General features: G+C 42.5%; 1 protein-coding gene across 1 annotated transcript; it reads left to right on the top strand.

Annotated features, from left to right (window-relative positions):
* Positions 1-14,997: 14,997 nt before the first annotated feature.
* On the top strand, positions 14,998-17,524 carry LOC121875376 (serine/threonine-protein phosphatase CPPED1-like). Its single transcript, XM_042379930.1, has one exon. The coding sequence runs from the start codon at positions 15,443-15,445 to the stop codon at positions 16,433-16,435; it is 993 nt and encodes a 330-aa protein (XP_042235864.1). The 5' UTR covers positions 14,998-15,442; the 3' UTR covers positions 16,436-17,524.
* Positions 17,525-20,280: the final 2,756 nt, after the last annotated feature.

Genomic DNA, 20,280 nt, shown 5'->3' with positions numbered 1-20,280 from the left:
AATATCAATAACAAAGCACAAGGTAAACAACCCCCCATAATGCACCAACATATAAATAAGGAACCTGCATATAACAACACAACAATAATAATAGCAGGGATGCGCAGTCACGTAACTACAACACCAAGGTCGACGTGTTGGTAAGACGAGGTGAGGTGTGCGCTTGTCTCCCTCTTACCCCCTCCCCTTCTCCCAAGACCGAGAGGCGGACTATAACTTAAACATGTGTGATTGATTTACCTAATATAGTTAATCTAACTATATCTAACTCAACCTCACCTCACCTAAGCAAACTACATTCAACCTAACCAAACTAGTTTTAACCTTGTGAAACTATATTCAACATAACCTAACCTAGTCTAACCTAACCTAACCGATCTATATTTAATCTAATCAGTTTATATTCAACCTAACCTAACTTATATTTAACCTAACCTAATCCTTCATCCAGAATTGCCGCGTCAACATATCACGTAATAGCGGCCTCCTCACCTACCTCAGCCACTCACTCAAGAACACCAAAGCCTCGCCTCTTATTTACTTCATCAACTGACCGGGAACTACCCGCCATTGCCACACGCCTCAGTAGGAAGTTTTCTCACCACTGCCTTGGAAATATCTCCTAATATATTGTTATTAATGGCTATTGTAATGTTTTATTATTTGTCGTTATTTATCGTTATTAACTGCTATTGCAATGTTTTATAGGTAAGATAATCCTCATTAACCACGGCTTTATAGGTAAGATAGCCCTCATTAACCACGGCTTTATAGGTAAGATAGACCTCATTAACCACGGCTTTATAGGCAAGATATCCCTCATTAACCACGGCTTTATAGGCAAGATATCACTTATTAACTTCGGCTTTATAGGTAAGATATCCCTCATTAACCACGGCTTTATAGGTAAGATATCCCTCATTAACCACGGCTTTATAGGTAAGATAGCCCTCATTAACCACGGCTTTATAGGTAAGATAGCCCTCATTAACCACGGCTTCATTAACCACGGCTTTATAGGTAAGATAGCCCTCATTAACCACGGCTTTAGGTAAGATAGCCCTCATTGACCACGGCTTTATAGGTAAGATAGCCCTCATTAACCACGGCTTTATAGGTAAGATAGCCCCCATTAACTACGATTTTATAGGTGTAGATAAACATACTCTTTTTCTCCTAACTTTTATATTTGTATTCTTAGTTTTTCGCCCCGGGGTCTGTTGTGGGACGATGACCTGTGCTCGGGCGGGCTATTTCCCATAAGAAGAGGAAGATTGATTATGCCGACAGACGTTAGTAGGAACAAAAAAATGGGACCTCACAATTGATGATGATAAGACCAAGGTTAACCAGCGGTGTGTCCAAGGTTGTTCGGCATACCTCTGCTACCTCATAACCACACCCTTACTACCACACCATTATTACCGTATCCTTAATACCACATCCTTGCTACCACACCCTTGCTACCACACACCTACTACCAAACTGATAGTACGTAACACACCTTTACTTTAACACCCCTACTACCACACCCCTACTACCACACCCCTACTACCACACCCCTACTACCACACCCCTACTACCACGCCCTATCCCCTAGTACAACACTGACATCTAACACCACACCTTACCACCTTGTACCATATCCTACCCTCTAGTACCACACAATGCCACGTACTACCACAACCTAACACCTAATACCACACACTACCAGCTAGTACCACAGTAACCTAATACCATACACTATTTCCTACCACCACACACTACAATCAACCACCACACTTACCGTCATATCTACCACAAAACAGCCACCTGCGGTATCTGTGCAGGAATGCATAACACGAGGAGTTGCCCCACCAAGGAAACTGCCTCTCGGGAGGGGGGATAGCAGGCCTCCCCACCCAAGGAGCAGTATCCCAGGTGTGGGGAGGAGGGTGTCACGGATCCAACTCTAACTCTCCGGGATGTAGCGAAGGCGTTTGACAAAGTCTGGCATGACGATATAAAATATAAGATCCTCCAACTCGGACTTCCCGGCAACATCAAAAGGCTGCTTTGCAACTTTTTTGACAGCAGAAATGCCAGATTGACGGTGGGACAACACACATGAGAGACCTTCCCACTCCTGAGCGGAGTTCCTCAGGGCAGCGTCCTCTCTCCCACTCTATATATCCTCTACACGAGTGACACCCCGCCTCCTACTAGATTAGGAAACGAGGATATCATGTATGCAGATGACATCACTCAAATAATAACACATCGAGGAAAATCACAAGCACTACAGCACACATACCTCAGCAAAGCTTGGAAAGATCTAAACACAATCAGAGGTAATAACAGTAGACACGTCTCCCATCCATACCCGCTGCAAAAGTCGAATGAACTAATAACAAAGTGGGCTCATGTCTCCAGCGATGACATGTTACTAACTAAGACTCAAGGACTCCTTAATACGAAGTCTGAAGAGAGACGTAATCTCATTAACATTATGCTGGGCAAACAGCACGATGAGTGTAATGTTCCATATACTGAGTGGGAGCTTGACGCCGCCATTGCCAGAGGTCGTTCTACTGCCCCTGGTGAGGCCGGAGTCGCTTACAATATCGTAAGACTACTAAGGTGTGTGCCGGGCAATCCATTATTGGCATTGTACAATATGAGTCGTGCCGAGGGCCAACTACCCACAACATGGACCAGCAATGTTGTTGTACCGATACCGAAACCAGAACAGCCTGATGCTTTTCGCCACATATCACTAACCAGCTGCCTGTATAAAACTTCTGAGAGAATGATTCTTGGCAGACTCATATATATAGAATCAGAGAACACCTGTCTCCTTAAGCAAATGGCTTCACCCATGGTAAAGGTGTATATAATTGCATCACCACATTCCTAAAAGCTGCATTTGATATTGCCAATAGGCAACTGATATTGTACGAACTAGCCAAAATGGATATAGGAGGTCGGTTGTTACACTGGATAAGTGTTATCTAACCCACAGAAGGGCTGCTGAACTGTTTCAGAGTTACAAAGGTGAAGTTAAATGCATGCAACTTGTCACTACCCAAGGTGGAGTACTGCACTTGGTCCCACTTTGTTCAATGTTCTTATGAATGAATTATTAAATTCAATGCCAGAAAGCCCCAGCAATATCACAATCAGCTGTGCTGATGATATTCTTATACATCCTAAAACTCATTATTATTATTATTATTAGTATTATTATTATTATTATTATTATTATTATTATTATTATTATTATTATTATTATTATTATTATTATTATTATTAGGCACGCACGCACGCACACACACACACACACACGCACAGTGAAAAACAACTCCGCAGTTGAGTCTTACCCAAGCTAACCTTCACACAGTGAGGTCCCAGGTACCCAGTGATAATTCCCCTGAGACTCCACGATAGAGAAGCCTGGGACCACACCTCACCCACTTAAGAACATAAGAATGGAGGAAACTGCAGCAGGCCTATTGGCCCATACTGGGCAGTCCCGTTTACACCCAACCCCTATTGCTCATATAAGCATCCAACCTATGTTTGAAGCTATTCAGCGTATTCGAGTTTATGATGATATTTGGTAACTTGTTCCATTCATCCACTACTCTGTTTCCAAACCAGTGTTTACCTATTTCCCGCCTAAATCTAAATTTGTCTAATTTAAAACCATTGTTACGAGTTCGCTCCTGGTTGGATAGTTTGAGTACCTTTGTAATGTCCCCTTTGTTTAGCCCTGCCTTCCACTTATACACCTCTATCAGGTCGCCCCTCGCTCTACGTCTCTCGAGGGAGTGCAAATTAAGATGCTTTAACCTGTCTCTATACTCAAGGTTCCTAATGCCCGGGATTAGTCTTGTCATTCTCCTCTGAATTCTTTCCAAGGATTCTATATCCATTCTGTAATACGGTGACCAGAACTGAACTGCGTAATGCAGGTGTGGTCTCACAAGAGCAAGATACAGTTTTAGGGTGACCTCGCTAGTCTTGAAACTAACACTCCTTTGTATTAACCCAAGTACTTTATTAGCCTTGTTACGAGCAAAAACACATTGTTTACTTGGCTTAAGGTTCCTACTTATCATTACTCCTAAATCTCTCTCGCAGTCGGATTTCTCTATGGCATCGTTGTTCATCTCCTATCTGGTTTCCCTGTTTACATCTCCTATACTGAGTACTTTACATTTGTCCACGTTGAATTTCATCTGCCATTTTTCAGACCATTCGAAAAAATTGTTTAGATCTTCCTGTAGTTTTGCTGAGTCCTCGTCAGATTTAATAACAGGTCCTATTTTAGTGTCATCAGCAAATTTACTTATGTTGCTGTCTATGCCGATATCTATATCGTTTGTGTATATAATAAATAATAATGGTCCAAGTACTGAGCCTTGGGGAACTCCACTTGTGACGTTGCTCCAATGGGACTTTGTGCCGTTAATGCTCACTCGCTGTTTCCTGTCCTGTAACCACGCCCTAATCCATTTAAGGATGTTACCTTTGATACCATAAGCTTCTACCTTTCTAATTAGTCTTTCGTGGGGGACTCTGTCGAAGGCTTTGCTAAAGTCGAGATATACCACATCATAATTGTGCCCCTCGTCCACCGATTCGAAAACTGATGAAAAGAATGTTAATAGATTAGTTAGGCAAGAACGTCCGCTTGTGAAGCCATGATGGGAATCATTGATCAATAGGTGCTTCTCCAGATGATTTCGAATAGAGTTTGAAATGATTGCTTCCAGTAATTTGCCTACTATTGATGTTAGACTGATTGGGCGGTAGTTAGAGGATAGTGATCTATCCCCCTTCTTGAAAATCGGTATTACATTCGCTATCCTCCAGGATTCTGGTACTACACCTGTTTTTAAGGACATGTTAAACAACTTTGCTAAGGGCATACTAAGCTCTTCCTTACATTCCTTTAATACTTTGGCAAATATCTCATCGGGACCAGGTGACTTATTAGGCTTTAGTTTGTCTATTTGCTTACTAACATTGTTACTAGTCACTACTATCTAGCTTAATTCACTATCTCTGAATAGAGTCGGTGCCTCGGGTATCATGTTTAAATTTTCCGTGGTGAAAACTGTTGAAAAATATTTATTCAAATTGCTCATTTCTCTGTCGTTATCAGTGAGCTCGCCGGTGTCTGACCGTATTGGTCCAATCTTTTCAAGTGTTTTAGTTTGATACATTTGGTAGAATCCTTTGGGGTTTGTCTTTGCCTCCCTTGCTATCCTTACCTCATTATTCCTCTTTGCTTTCCTTATCTCCGTTTTAACCCTACTCGCCAATACCCTATAATAGTCCCGGAGGTGAATTTCGCCACGATTTATCCTTCTACCTATAGCCTTCCTTTGGCCATTGATGTTCTTTAAATAATTATTTATCCATTTAGGGTCATTGTTGTCTGATTTGAGTTTTTTGTATGGTATGTTCTGCCTTTGTGCATTAAGTAACTCACTATTTAAATTGTCGTGAAAATCGGCAATCTCAGAGCTCGTTATCATGTCCGTGTCATCTGTCAGGTTCACAGCCAAGCGCGACACCCCCTCTCTCAGCTGCCTCTTTAAACTGTCAAAGTTCGCCCTTCTGAAACCTGGTACTTTAGTGGAATTTTCCTTACATCTGCCCTGAAAATCTAACTGGAATCTAATTTCTTTGTGATCTCTGTTTGCAAGTTCGTTCCCTATCTCGACACTGCTAATGAGGTTTTCTCTGTTTGACAGAACTAAATCGAGTATATTATTACCCCGTGTGGGTTCGGTTATATGTTGACTTAGAAAACAGTCCTGGATCGTCTCGAGAAAATCCTCTGATTCTGAGTTACCTGTAAGGTCAGTCCAATCTATTTGGCCAAGGTTAAAGTCGCCTACTATACAGACTTTGTTGTGTATGGAAGCCCTGCGCATTTCATCCCAGATAAGTCGCTCATTGACGCTATCAAGATTGGTAGGTCTATATATTACTCCTGTGATTAATGTTTCCCTACCGTCGATTAATTCTATCCAAATTGTTTCTGTATTCCGCTCAGTTTTTATTTCCTTATTTATTTTACACTTCAGATTATCCCTAACATAGATTGCTACTCCGCCTCCTTTTCTGGTCTGCCTATCCGTATGGAACAGTTTGTAACCCGCAATTTGGTATTCGACTGGTAACTCACGTGAGTCTAGGTTGATCCATATTTCAGTGAATGTTATTATATCGATTTTTTCGGTACATACCAAGGCCCTAATATCATCCATTTTGTTTCTCATACTTCTACTGTTCGCATAGTATACATTTAAGTTAGTCGTGTTCTGAGTCCTCCCCTTACCGCGTTTAGTTTTAAACTCCCTGTCTAATTTAGTTTTGTCATCATTCCTAACACTATTTCCCTGTAATCTTTCACTTTGTTTACCCGCTCCCACTGCAGTCTCCTCCACCCCCGTGCTCATATGTTCTCCTAGCAGTTTAAAGACTTCGATATCTTTTGAACTGCCCCCTCTAGAGCCCCAGCCAGGGTTGCTACTCCATCCCTAGACAGGTGCACCCCATCCCTAGCATAAAGGTCCCTTCTGCCATAGAAGTTGTCCCAGTTGTCAATGAATGGGACTGATATTGACTTGCAATATCTGTCAAGACGGTCGTTGACACCAACCGCCCTTGACAACCATTCACTGCCAACTCTCCTTCTAGGCAGGACACGGCATATGATAGGGATCCCTCCCTTAGTCCTGTGACAACTGACCACGTGGTGTCCCCATGATGCTACGACACCACTTAGGGAATGAGTTGCTACAGCATCATGTGACGTGATGCCCCTCATAACACCATCTGTGAGGGAATTACTACGCCACGTGATGCCCCTCATAACACCATCTGTGAGGTGAAATTACTACACCACATCAGGCCCCTCATAACACCATCTGTGAGGGAATTACTACACATCAGGCATACAGTGCCTCTCATAACACCATCTGTGAGGGAATTACTACACCACATCAGGCCCCTCATAACACCATCTGTGAGGGAATTACTACATCATCAGGCCCCTCATAACACCATCTGTGAGGGAATTACTACATCATCAGGCCCCTCATACACCATCTGTGAGGTAACTACTACATCATCAGGCCCCTCGTAACACCATCTGTGAGGGAATTACTACACCACGTCAAGCCCCTCATAACACCATCTGTGAGGGAATTAGGCCCCTGAGCTACATCATCAGGCCCCATACACCATCTGAGGTAACTACTACATCATCAGGCCCCTCATACACCATCTGTGAGGGAATTACTACACCACATCAGGCCCCTCATACACCATCTGTGAGGAAATTACTACACCACATCAGGACCCTCATACACCATCTGTGAGGGAATTACTACACCACATCAGGCCCCTCATACACCATCTGTGAGGTAACTACTACATCATCAGGCCCCTCATAACACCATCTGTGAGGTAACTACTACATCATCAGGCCCCTCGTAACACCATCTGTGAGGGAATTACTACACCACGTCAAGCCCCTCATAACACCACCTGTGAGGGAACTAGTACTCCACGTGATGCCCCTCATAACGCCATCTGTGAGGGAGTTACTACGTGTCTGCTGTTCAACACCTCAGCTCACATGATCTACGTGTGTAAACATTAATCTGTATGTTCACTGTATGTTCCTTTACCTTTCTCTAATGAAGGCTTTTGATAAACCACCAATGTATGTAATAAGTCATTTATGTCCAATGTATATTTTCAGCCTTCGGGCTGCAAACTTTTTCATTAAACCGTTAATTATTATTATTATTATTACACACACACACACACACATAAACCTCCTCACAGCTTCACACACTACGAAGTTATTTTAATAATCCAAACCCCAGCCAAAAGTCCCCCTCTACCCCCCCTCCCTCCCTCCCTCCCTCCCTCCCTCCCTCACTCACGCTCTCTCTCTCCCTCCTTCCAACTGCCCTCCCTCTCCCTCACGTGTGCTCTGACATTGTTATTTAAGAGCCGTGCCTTTTACTGTCTCCTGGGATACATTGTTGGCACGCTCAGTACACAGATGATGAGGGTGACATGGACTTGTGGTGTACACTTTATAACATACATACATACACACACACACATAGACATACACTATATACATGCATATGCACGTTATGTATATACTATGCAGATATACATAGTAGTTGTTTATGCATTATAACTGTCTTCCCTCACCTTCTCCCTAAGCCCTTCCCAGTTCTTCTACTCCTCCTCCTTCAACCTCCCTGGCCTTTCTTCTTCCTCCCTCATCTCTCCCCAATTCCTCCGCTTCCCTCATCCTTCTTCCCAGCTCCTCCTCTCCTTCCTCCCTCCACAACTCTTCGTCGTCTTCCTCCTCCGCCTCCCTCACCTAGCTAAAACAAAAGACTACATCAACACCCACACCAGGCCACATGCCAGCAGGTACAACCCCCCCCCCCCAGGTGGTGGATCACACACACCAACAGTTGGGTCCACCACCACCACCTGTCACCTGCTGGCCACATCAACTGGGAGGATGAAGGGGGGGTGGGAAAGAGGGAGGAAGGTTCAGTGTGGGAAGGAAGGGAAACAGAGAGGAGGGAAGACAGGGACGTAAAGTGTGGGAAGAAAAGAAGGGGGTGAGGGAAGGAAGGAGTGAAATGAGAAAGGAGAGGGAAGAAAGTGAGAAGGAATGTAAGAAAAGGATGAAATTAGAAGGAAAGCTCTCTCTCTCTCTCTCTCTCAGATAATACATAAAACCTGGGCACTCATGGCACCACAGGAAGGAGAGAGGACGACACACAAACAATTTGGCACTCCCTGGCACACCACTCACCACGTGACCACTACAATGTCTTCAAATTCTTGGTGAAGCCCAATCCCCCCCCCCCTCTCTCCCCGCCCCCTCTCCCCCAGAGACCTGCTATGGTTGCTGATGGTGACTTGTGGTGGTGACTGGCGGTGAAGACTGGCGGTGGTGACTGGTGGTGGTAGCTGACGGTGAAGACTGGTGGTGGTGGCTGGTGATGGTGGTGGTGGCTGGTGGTAGTGACTGGTAATTGGTGGTGACGACTGGTTTGGTGAGTGCTTGTGGTGACTGTTGCCTCGTGATGGTGAGTGGTTGTGAAAGTAATGGTGAGAGTAAACAAACACCTGTACACACACTATTTAACCCATATTCTGTACACCAACAGCCACCTTGTGTCCTGAAAGCTGGGACTACAGTATGCTGTAACCAGACTGCCTCAAACGGGTTATCAGGATTACAGCCTGATAGGGATTAGAATCACCCTGAACAGACAGACAAACGATATCCATTTTAAACCCCTTGACTTCATTGGTATACCCTCCTTAGTGTAAGAAGAAGAAGAAGAAGAAGGTGCAAATGCGGCAGAAGGTCAGATCAGCAACCTGGGACTTGATCACAATTTTCGTGATGCCATATGGCAGCAGTGTCTACCATTAGACAATACAATATGCTTTCAATATCTTCCCAGGCGGTAGTACCACGTAATTATCAAAAACATTTAATTTATATTTGTGAGATAAGTTTAGTTAATTTTACGACTAATAAATAAGCATGAATTGAATTAAAACTAATGTAAATAACATAATGTTCTTGGATTTTAAGATTATATTTCAAATATGCTCACCTAATCTAACCTAACCTAATCCTACATGGGATTTTTCTCAACGTCATTTTCTCTGAGTCCACAGAAGGTGATGAAATGCTGAGCTGGTCACCACTTGTGTTTTTGTTATGGTTGCATCAGCTGACTTGTGGAGGCCAGTTGAGGGGAGAGGAGGAGGACAAAGAGGCGGAGGAGGGGGACAAAGAAGAGGGTGAGGAAGAGGAGGAGGGTGACAGAGAAGGGGGTGAGAAGAGGAGGAGGGGACAAAGAAGAGAAGGTAGGGGACAAAGAAGAGGGGAGGCAGAGGAGGAGGGGACAAAGAAGGGGGTGAGGAGGAGGAGGACAAAGAAGAGAAGGTAGGGACAAAGAAGAGGGGAGGCAGAGGAGGAGGGGGACAAAGAAGAGGAGGAGGAGGACAAAGAAGAGAAGGTAGGGGACAAAGAAGAGGGGGGAGGAAGAGGAGGAGGGGGACAAAGAAGAGGAGGAGGGGGACAAAGAAGAGGAGGAGGAGGACAAAGAAGAGAAGGTAGGGGACAAAGAAGAGGGGGAGGAAGAGGAGGAGGGGGACAAAGAAGAGGAGGAGGAAGAGGAGGGTGGAACAAAGAAGAGGAGGGGGACAAAGAAGAGGGGGAGGAGAAGGGGGACAAAGAAGAGGGGGAGGAAGAGGAGGAGGGAACAAAGAAGAGGAGTAGGGGACGAAGAAGAGGAGGAGGGGGACAAAGAAGAGGAGGGGACAAAGAAGAGGAGGAGGAGGAGGGACAAAGAAGGGGGTGAGGGAAGAGGAGGAAGAGGACAAAGAAGAGAAGGTAGGGATAAAGAAGAGGGGGAGGCAGAGGGAGGAGGGGAACAAAGAAGAGGAGGAGGAGGACAAAGAAGAGAAGGTAGGGGACAAAGAAGAGGGGGAGGCAGAGGAGGGGGGACAAGAAGAGGAGGAGGAAGAGGAGGAGGGGGACAAAGAAGAGGGGGAGGAAGAGGAGGAGTGGAACAAAGAAGAGGAGTAGTGGGACGAAGAAGAGGAGGAGTGGAACAAAGAAGAGGAGGAGGGGACAAAGAAGAGGAGGAGAGGAACAAAGAAGAGGAGGAGGAAGAGGAGGAGTGGAGGTGGAAAAAAGAGGAAGAGGGGGATGAAAGAAGAGGTAGGAGGAAGGAATCAAGCAAGAGGAGGAGAAGGGATAAAAAGGTTTAGGGGGAAGGAAGAGGAAATTGCTGTTCTTTTGTTTCTTTAAAACGACAAGTTGTGGTACTTGGGCACTTCCATGGATTATGGAAACTCCCGGCGCTCTTAACTGACAATACCTGTGACTCAACAGGTCGATCCCTTCCCACCTCCTTCCCCTCAACTCCTCCTCGTCATCAACAAACCTGTGCTAGGATTGATGATATCTCCGCAGCTGATACAAGAGTAACAAGCAATGTGGACAATGAATACATCTGTACGAGGAAGTACCTAGTGGTGAACGTGGGGTCGCCTTCACCCTACAAAGTGAAGTTGTACAGCCATTGTGTCTACTGTAAAGCAAGACAATATCCCTGGACAACAGTGTCAAGAGGAATCCTATCAAGAGGCATTCAGTACACTGGCCCTCTCAGCTCCCTCTGATCTTCATCGTGTTTCCAGCTATCAGTTTCGGGACAGAGTTGCCACACCAACCTCATTACCAGCCGTCTTCAGACATATCCCCGTCTACTTAGAGCTGTCCGACACTACAGCTGTAACTTGTAAGGTCACCTCGTGTTTCCACTTCTTTTTGCTCTATAAACTCTGTTAGCTGACCCACTCCCCAATGTCACTATACAGTCAGTGCCGGATTTAGACCTGTGGAGGCCCATGGGCAGCCTCTTTGTGGAGGCCCCCCTCATTATAACTACGCAAGAGGGTGGGGTGGCGAGTGAAGCGAGCCTAAACATCTGGGAGTTCCGGAGGGCGCTGTAAGCCCCCCGGGAAAATTTTGAAATTTGAACACTTCTTTGAAGAATTTTGAAGCAATATTGGAATAGATAAACATAAATTTTAAAGAATGAAAATAAAAATAATCCAATGAATAAACAAATAAATAAAATATTGTAATATGTGGAGGCCTCCAGATTGTGGAGGCCCCTGGGCAGCTGCCCGCTTTGCCCACTCCTGAATCCGGCCCTGTATATAGTATAGTGTATGTTATGTATGTCATCTCTGTCTACGGTATATTTTTTACCATTTTGTTTATTTTCTCTCAAGAAATTGTTTATTATTATTATTATTATTATTATTATTATTATTATTATTATTATTATTATTATTATTATTATTATTATTATTATCGTCTAATTAATATAATTACCCCAGTTATTTATTTCGTTACAACTGGGAGGTCTAGAGTGTGCTAAACGGGATACAAACATCAGTGTCGGCTGATTCTTAACACACACACACACCTGAACAACTTAATTTGTATTGGAACCTTTAAGTAGACGCTCCCATAACTACCCCTACCAGAGCCGTAGCCAGACATTTTGGCGACCCGAACGGTGCTCCTGTCTTTGTCTGGGCTTAAAGGAAATATATACACAGGTGACAGTAACAAAGGGAAGTTATGTAAGCCTTCAGTAAACTTCAGTCGTAATTGGTTGGCCACTAACACAAACAGGTCTCAAGTTTTTAAAACCAAACGTGCTTGTGAACAATCTGGCCACAAACGCACACATGCCATACAAAATTTTCATATGACTTCGAAATCTGTACAACAATGATTGAAGTATTAGCTCGTCTAACAAGAAAACAATTATTAAGCCACACGGCCCACACCTATTAAAAAGCAAACCTCACACACGCTGATCAGTAGCGAAGAGGATAAAAGTAACGTTCAAAAGAGACTGAGCCAGTAAACGTCACGAACAATACAGTAATATTAATGAAATCAGATCAAATCAGAAAATGGTATAGCAATAATTTAACTACCATAAGATTGAATTTATTTTTCCAGGAAGCAGATTAGCCAATTAGTATATCCATAAATCACTTAACTACACAACTAACCCCAGCAACAGGTAACAATATCCTCAAAACATAAACAATAAAAAAAAAAATTATCATTGCATATACCTGTACTGTATTTCAGTTCCAGACCCTAGAGGTAATACAAGACTAAACCACACACATTCATAAGATCGAACACCCCATTACTTTTCCAGTGATAACACAGACCTTATCGCCCCCTTTATTATATAACCCAATTTTGTAGGTCACGTACGGAAGTGACCTTGTCTTGGGGGAATGAGGAACAGGAGGAGACGAGGGTCAATTTTGCAATCATCTGTCTAGTTCCGATTTTTTCCCCAATTTTGCAACCATCTCGCTCTCTCTATACTTGCCTATTTCCTGGTGTTTTTTTTTAGCTTAACACGAATGGGTATATAAGAAGGAGTAGTTGGCTAAGCGCGGATAGTGTAGGTGCGTCGGTCCGCCACGCCAGGAGACGCCACGACACGGCACACCACAAAGCAGTTTAATAAGACACTCTGGGAGGGTGATTTTTGCGCTCATTTTAAAGCGTAGTTTCACCCGTGTTCTGATCAACTGTGTGTGTTTGTGTGAGTGTCTGTCTGGCGAGCTGCGGGTATATACAAATCAGTATACACAGCATATACAAATACCCACTCTCAAGGTGTATACGCCGAAGTACCGGGAAAAATTCGTATATACAAACCTCTAAAAGTCCAGATATGCGCATTACTATAAGCGTACGAGATTATATAGTGTAACGATATTCACATATACGAGTATATAATACCGGACATCAAGGTATATATATATGGCCAAGTAAACTAACATGTTATTATATATTCCAACGATCTTTAGTACAAGACGAACTTCAACGAGTATATACGCCATAGTTGACTCGTATGTATTCAAAACGAGAAGACAAGATTATTACAGAGGAGATGTACCAAAGTGCATTTAGAGGTATAGTTCAAATATTCAAAAGTGAGAGGCATAGATATTCGTGAGTATAACTGGAATATTCATCACTGCAATATTCATTAGATAAATGGAATATTCAACACTGGAATATTTATCACTAAAACTATTCATCAGCTAACTGCACTATTCATCAGATAACTGGAATATTCATCACTGGAATATTCATCAGCAAACTAAAGATATCCAAACCACAACACGGATCTACCAGCAAGAGAGGTCAGGACATTAATTCCGTGTTGTGTCGCTGTGAGGCTGTAAGTGTGTTATAAATTTTCTCTTCTTGTTTCTGCCCCTTCTCTCTCCTTCCCTCTCCCCTCTCTCACTCTTTATCCTATTTGCACCATTATATATACGTTAACTTCTATAGAGCTAAAATTACTATCCTTACTTTATGAATTTACGAATAGTTTTATCGATTAATCTATCTATCGGTTTAAAATAAAAATACCCCGTTAGCTAATAATAATAATAATAATAGTCCCTTCATTAACTTTAAACACTGGCAGATTAAAAAGTTTACTAAGGTATCATGTATCTAAAGTCTTATTACCTCAGTAAACTGGATAACTTAACTAAGAATAATAACCTTAACTAACTCCTATGTTTAAATGTACTTTCAAAAATTTCAATGTTAAGATTATTCAAGTTTTCTTTATTAGTTCGTATTTACAGTAAGTCACGTTATTAAAACAAACGTATTAAATGAAGACAGTATATACAGTATGTATAATATGTATAGTTTATGTATACAGGTAATTTCGTTGTCGGCAGTAGACATAATTTGTATAGTTTATATATTCATTTAATTGTTAAGGGTTTACAAAATTAGTTGTAAAAGTTAATTATTGTCCTGTTTCGTTTATTTTCCTACATTTAGGTTCTTGCCTGCTGTTGGATTCTCCTTAAAGGTGACGGTGTACAGCGCCGTGGCGTCACATCTAACTAACGTCACAAGCGTCCGCCTTGCGCAGTTGTAGAACCGTCAACGTACTACATGTTGCGTCAGCTGGTTCTTGCTCTTAAGTTCTTGTTAATAGATATATCGTTAATATATCACAAAAAATATTGCCAGGATATCAAGAAATTTAGTTGTAAAACTATTTTTAAAATATCTTCAAACACCAGTGTTCTACTCCGCTGGTTCCCGCCGGCCACTAACTGTGACAAACTCATTCTATCTTACACTGCTGAGATAACGCGAACAAACTTTAAAAACTACTGGACAACTCTACGTACTGCGCACGTCATCGACCAGGGCAGCGACGATCACCGGACGAGTGAATGAAAGTCACCCACTCCCCTCCACACTGGCTGTGACGTCACGAAAGAGCTCTGCGCTCATTGGTAGAGGGAAGGGCTGGTCGACACACCCTGCCGCTATTTAAAATCGGGATCGGCAGTGCGAGCGTCAGACCACAGACAGCAACAGCGTCTACTCCCACACCAGGCAAGGTTCCTGAGTGCGGTCTTAGAAACAACATATCTTCACACCTCCACCTCATGGCTGCCACGACAAGTTCCCGGTGTCCCACGGGATCAAGTACTAGCTTGACCTAGCAACACGCCCCCGGGGAACACCTTCAATCATCATAAGTAACTACTACACCATCTTTAAAAAGTAACTACTCAAGCAGATTCTATTTTTTGTAAGGAGTACTGGAGCCGTCAAACCTCCCTCGTCAAGTTACAGCACCATCATAAAGTAATTTGTCAAGACGAGTTTACTTTTGTTAAGTAGTTACTAGACAAGTGACACTAGTCGTTCATCATCAAACAGTCAAGCTCATCCTTCGAGAAACAACTTGACGGCAGTGGTCGTCGGTGAAGCAGTATGGAGGAGAACAAGTTCTTGGTGCTTGCACAGAACCGGCAGTTCTTGCCGTTCTTCGCGGAGGAGGAGAAGGAGTGGCAGGAGCCGTTCGTGTTCATCCAGGCGGCGGACACACAGTTCGGGATGCAGGAGAAGTACATAGAGAAGAAGGAGAACTATGGGTGGCAGCAGGAGATAAGGTGGTCGAGACAGATGGTGGAGGACGTGAATACCATGTTCCCGCGTCCCAAGTTCCTGGTGGTGTGTGGCGACCTGCTGGACGCCTGGCCCCACACAGAGGAGGAGATTCGTCGCCAGCAGGAGATCGACTTCAAGGAGGTATTCGCCGGCCTTAAAGTGCCCCTGGTGTGTGTGTGCGGCAACCATGACGTGGGCAACACACCCACTCCTGCCACCGTCAACCGCTACACCTCCTCCTTCGGCGACGACTACTTCAGCTTCTGGTGCGGCGGTGTGTTCTTCATCGTCCTCAACACACAGTTCTATGAGGATGCCTCCCAGTGTCCCCAGTTGGCGGAAGAACAGGAGGCGTGGCTGGAGGAGCAGCTGGAGGTGGTGAAGAGGGAGAAACCACAGCATGCTGTCGTCTTCCAACACATCCCTCTCTTTCTCCACCACCCTGACGAGGACAAGGAGTACTTCAACATGGACCTGGGCCTGCGCCAGGCCATGTTGGATAAGTTCTACGACGCTGGTGTGCGCTCCATCTTCTGTGGCCACTACCACCGTAACGCCGGAGGGTTCTACAAGGACCTGGAGGTGGTAGTGACGTCTGCAGTGGGGGCCCAGTTGGGGGAGAGTCAGCAGGGGTACCGGGTGGTAAAGGTGCAACAGGACCGCCTGGTTCACCAGTACTACCCCCTGGGCTCCGCCCCCACCCGCATACACTTCCCCAACACGAAACGTGCCCTCCCCGTCCCTTCTGCCACCCCAGCCTGGTCCTCCACCACCGCCTTCCTCGCCACCGCCAGGAAGGGCGCCCTAGCCCTGTAAACGTGCATCACTACGACTGTCACCACACCTCCGCGCTGTACTGTATCATCCTCAGTGGCCTTCTTTGTATTTAGGATCGTCACATTATTATCCATTTTTATTATACACATGTTTCTAAACCATCCATCATGTGTCGTTAAGTGCCCTAAGCCCTTCATTATCATCATCATCATTCTCACCTTATATTATTGACCCTTAAAGTTATGCCTTAACATAATTCAAAATATAAATATATTCTGCAATATTACTGTTGATATATTTAGTGATATACTATTGTTATTATCAAAATATATATATATATATATATATATATATATATATATATATATATATATATATATATATTTAGATATATTTATATATTCTACTGTGTTTTATTAATAAACACTTTTTTACTTTTTCAGTGAACTCTACATAACCTTAAGGAGTATCTTGAGTTCTGGCCCCTTCCTTATCACTTAGATTAGATTAGTGTAGACAGTTAGCATCAAGTAATGATTCAGTTTATACACAGGAGATGCCAGCAAGTACAGTTAGTATGTAGAGATACCTTCACACTTGTCTTACGCATTCTATACAACTCTTGCAACACTTCCCATTAGTTCTGTTCATTCTATGCTGTGCCTCTTGATCCAAAAGTGAGAAGAGTTAACACACACTGTATACTGTATATTCTATCACTATAGACTGTCGGGGTAGATGACACGATCAGTCCCTATAGTGAAGTACATTACAGGCACGTACAACATTATGTGTAACGTAAAAAAAAAAAACAGCAGAATTAGTTCAGTGGAAAGAAACTACACATGTTTCACGTAACTCACTTCACCCTTGGCAAGTGTAGGCTAAGTCGGTTAGTATAGTGCGCGATATAATACTTCATCCTGGGCACGCTGCTGGACACACTACGTCTGGCAGTGGTGTTACAAGGTTAAACACTATACTGTAGGTAGTGTAATAATTATTACCATCTTTATTTAGTCTTAATCTATTAATATCTTTAACCAGAATACATTGACTTAAAACAATGGAAAATTAATGAAAAAAATACGAAATGTGGTACAAATTAAGAAATATTACTGAGAATTATGAGAGGTTTTTACTAAAGCATTCGCACATTACCTGGCTAATTTAACATATTACTCACAACTCGTTAAAAAAGAAACTTCTTCGCATGATCTACAGTATATACATCTACCTGCAGTGGAAAATTGAGGAAATTCACCTGCGACGACAGATGGAAATTCTGGCCACTACTGTACACAACTAAGTCGTGGTGCTGCGTAGAAAACGTCGATAAATTTTTATTAGTTTTAAACCATCGTCCTCGGGGAGTTAAACCATCGTTCTCTAAGTGTTAAACCACCGGTAGATTCACCTGACCTAACCTAACCAAAGTAGCTTAACGCGGCCTACACTAAGAATGTCAACGTTGTTAAACTAATATAGTTACGTCTTGCCTAGTCTAGCCCAGACTAACAAAAGCTAACAAAAAGTGACCGTACGTAGCCTAGCCAAACATTGTTAATTGAAAATTAGGTAAATTCAGGTTGGGTTAAGGTTAGGTTAAGTCAGATATGGTTAGGTTAAATCAGGTTAGATTAAGTTAGGTTGTCAGGTCAGGTTATGTTAAAAAAAACATGGAGCATTAACGCTTCTCAGTGTAAAACAAAATAATAGTGATTCTCTTACACCAAACACCTGCTAAATGGCAGCTGTTCCAACACAATCTAATATAATCAGATAGGCTGATAACACTGACGTCAGTAACTGTCAGCACACAGGAAATGCCAGATGGCCCGCCAGTGTGTGTTCGGCAATATAAAACTTAAGACGTTTCATAAATTGTTCCGGCATTAAATTTTCCTATAAGTAAAGATTAATAATAATAGCAATAATAATAATATAAACAAAATGTCATCCTATGAAAAATAAACAGAATTTAATCTGATATGTTCTCCAAGCTTCATGTTCAAGAGGGTGACGTGAGCGACCAGTTAATGAGGCAACCAATCATTCTAATTCTAATGTGGCCCTGGATCGTAGTTAATAAATAGCAGTTGTTGAAAAGTCTGCAATGTGGTGGTTGAGTTTTAATTTAACATAACTAAACATTACTAGGTTAGTTAATATTATACTACGTTACCCAAATATCACCGGAAATAACACGCACACACACGGAAGAACGTCAACAAAACAGTTTAATGGATAAGTGTACCATTTTGTGTTCCTCAATTTGACATAATTTAACATTTTGCGTAAGGAAATATGGATATTGTTATATCCGCCCGGGCAATGGTCATTTTTAACTGAATTGAAATTGAAATGAAACAGTTTATTTAGCCAGAAAAACAGAGATACAGAATGGATAATAATAACAATATTAACATGGCTGAGCCAGTTGAGAACCTGAGCTCTCCTGTAGGCACTTGATATATACTATACATTTATCTCAAGGAAGTATTATGTAACATTTAATAACATCTCGAATAGTACACATAGCATGGTGGTAATAAGAACACCTCAGAATGTTACCACGGTTATCACTTCAATATTTATTTATTTATTTTATTTATTTTTTATTATAAGTATATACATAAATTAAAGTGGAATTGAAAAACATAAGTATAATGGGGGAGCAGTCCAACATGGGTTGTACAGTATTAAGGTTGAACAAGAGGACAGAGCTGTCAGGATTATGTCTAGTTGGCAAATATATTTATTGCAATGGTAATTACTTACAGTATCTATTTACATGATAATTTCCGATAAAACGGCTTTGATGGTACAATAAAAGCAGGTACTGTAAATATAGTAGGTATTACAAGAAATATTAATACTTTGACAATAGGTATTTTTTTTAAGAGATGATTTAAAGGAAGGGAGCGTAGTCTTTGCATGGATGGGTGGGGGTAAGTTGCTCCACACCTTCACACCCACATCAAGGCCTGGGGGGGGGGGCAAAAATATAATAAAATAATAAGAATAATTATGATGATGATGATGATAATAATATTAATAGTAATAAAATTAATACAAATATATAAAAATAAATAATTTTAATAAAAGAAAATAATAATAAAAACATTATAAAAAATAATAATAATAATAATAATAATTAATAAAAATATCACGAGTGGGAAACAATATACAGTATGTATGTTGTGTTATCAATAGTAAGAGAAACAATTGAGTCCCGGCATTCAATTTCAATTTCAATTGTTTATTCCTTAATAGAGGAAGCGGGATCCTAGTGCTGTCACTAGGTACCCCTGTACAATGACACCAGAAGCATCTGGCAAGTGTGACAAGTATATACAGTATAAATATTATAAAGGGGCTTACTAAAGCCTAAGGAAGGAAGGATATTCCTTTAACACATAATCAATATTATTTACAAAATATCTGGCCAGTATGGGGAGGATCATCGTGTCTCCGTCAGGGGGTCGTGGAGTGGTGGTCCAGCAGGCGTCACGGAAGCGTTGTGTGTGGGGACATCTTAGGAGGTAGTGGAATAAGGGTGCTGCTGTCGGGTCTTCTGCATAATGCACAAGAGCGTTGCTCAGGGGATGCGGGGATACCAATCTCCCAAGCAAACTCATACCCAATGATGATACGGGCAGCAATCACGTCCCCTTTCCGCGACCCTTTCCCGTAGACGTACGAGAGGTCAGGAAGTTTACGGAGGACATCGTACCAGGTGGGCGGGGAGTCCAGGGGGATGGCTGCTTCCCGAGCTTCTCTCTGTTTGCGGCGAATTTGGGTCCTAATCTGTCAGAGTGTTCGAGGAACAACGTAGTCAGGTGTGGCCTTGTTGCAGCCAGTCTTGGCAAGGTCATCTGCTG

The sequence above is a fragment of the Homarus americanus genome, unplaced genomic scaffold (genome assembly GCF_018991925.1).
Source record: "Homarus americanus isolate GMGI-L3 unplaced genomic scaffold, GMGI_Hamer_2.0 scaffold56241, whole genome shotgun sequence".
NCBI classification, from domain to species: Eukaryota; Metazoa; Arthropoda; class Malacostraca; order Decapoda; family Nephropidae; genus Homarus; species Homarus americanus.
The sequence above is the reverse complement of the archived record's forward strand: the minus strand, read 5'-3'. Positions and strand labels throughout refer to the sequence as shown.

Coding starts and splice junctions, on each gene's coding strand:
- LOC121875376 (XM_042379930.1), top strand. CDS start 15,443: ATGGAGGAGAACAAGTTCTTGGTGCTTGCACAGAACCGGCAGTTCTTG.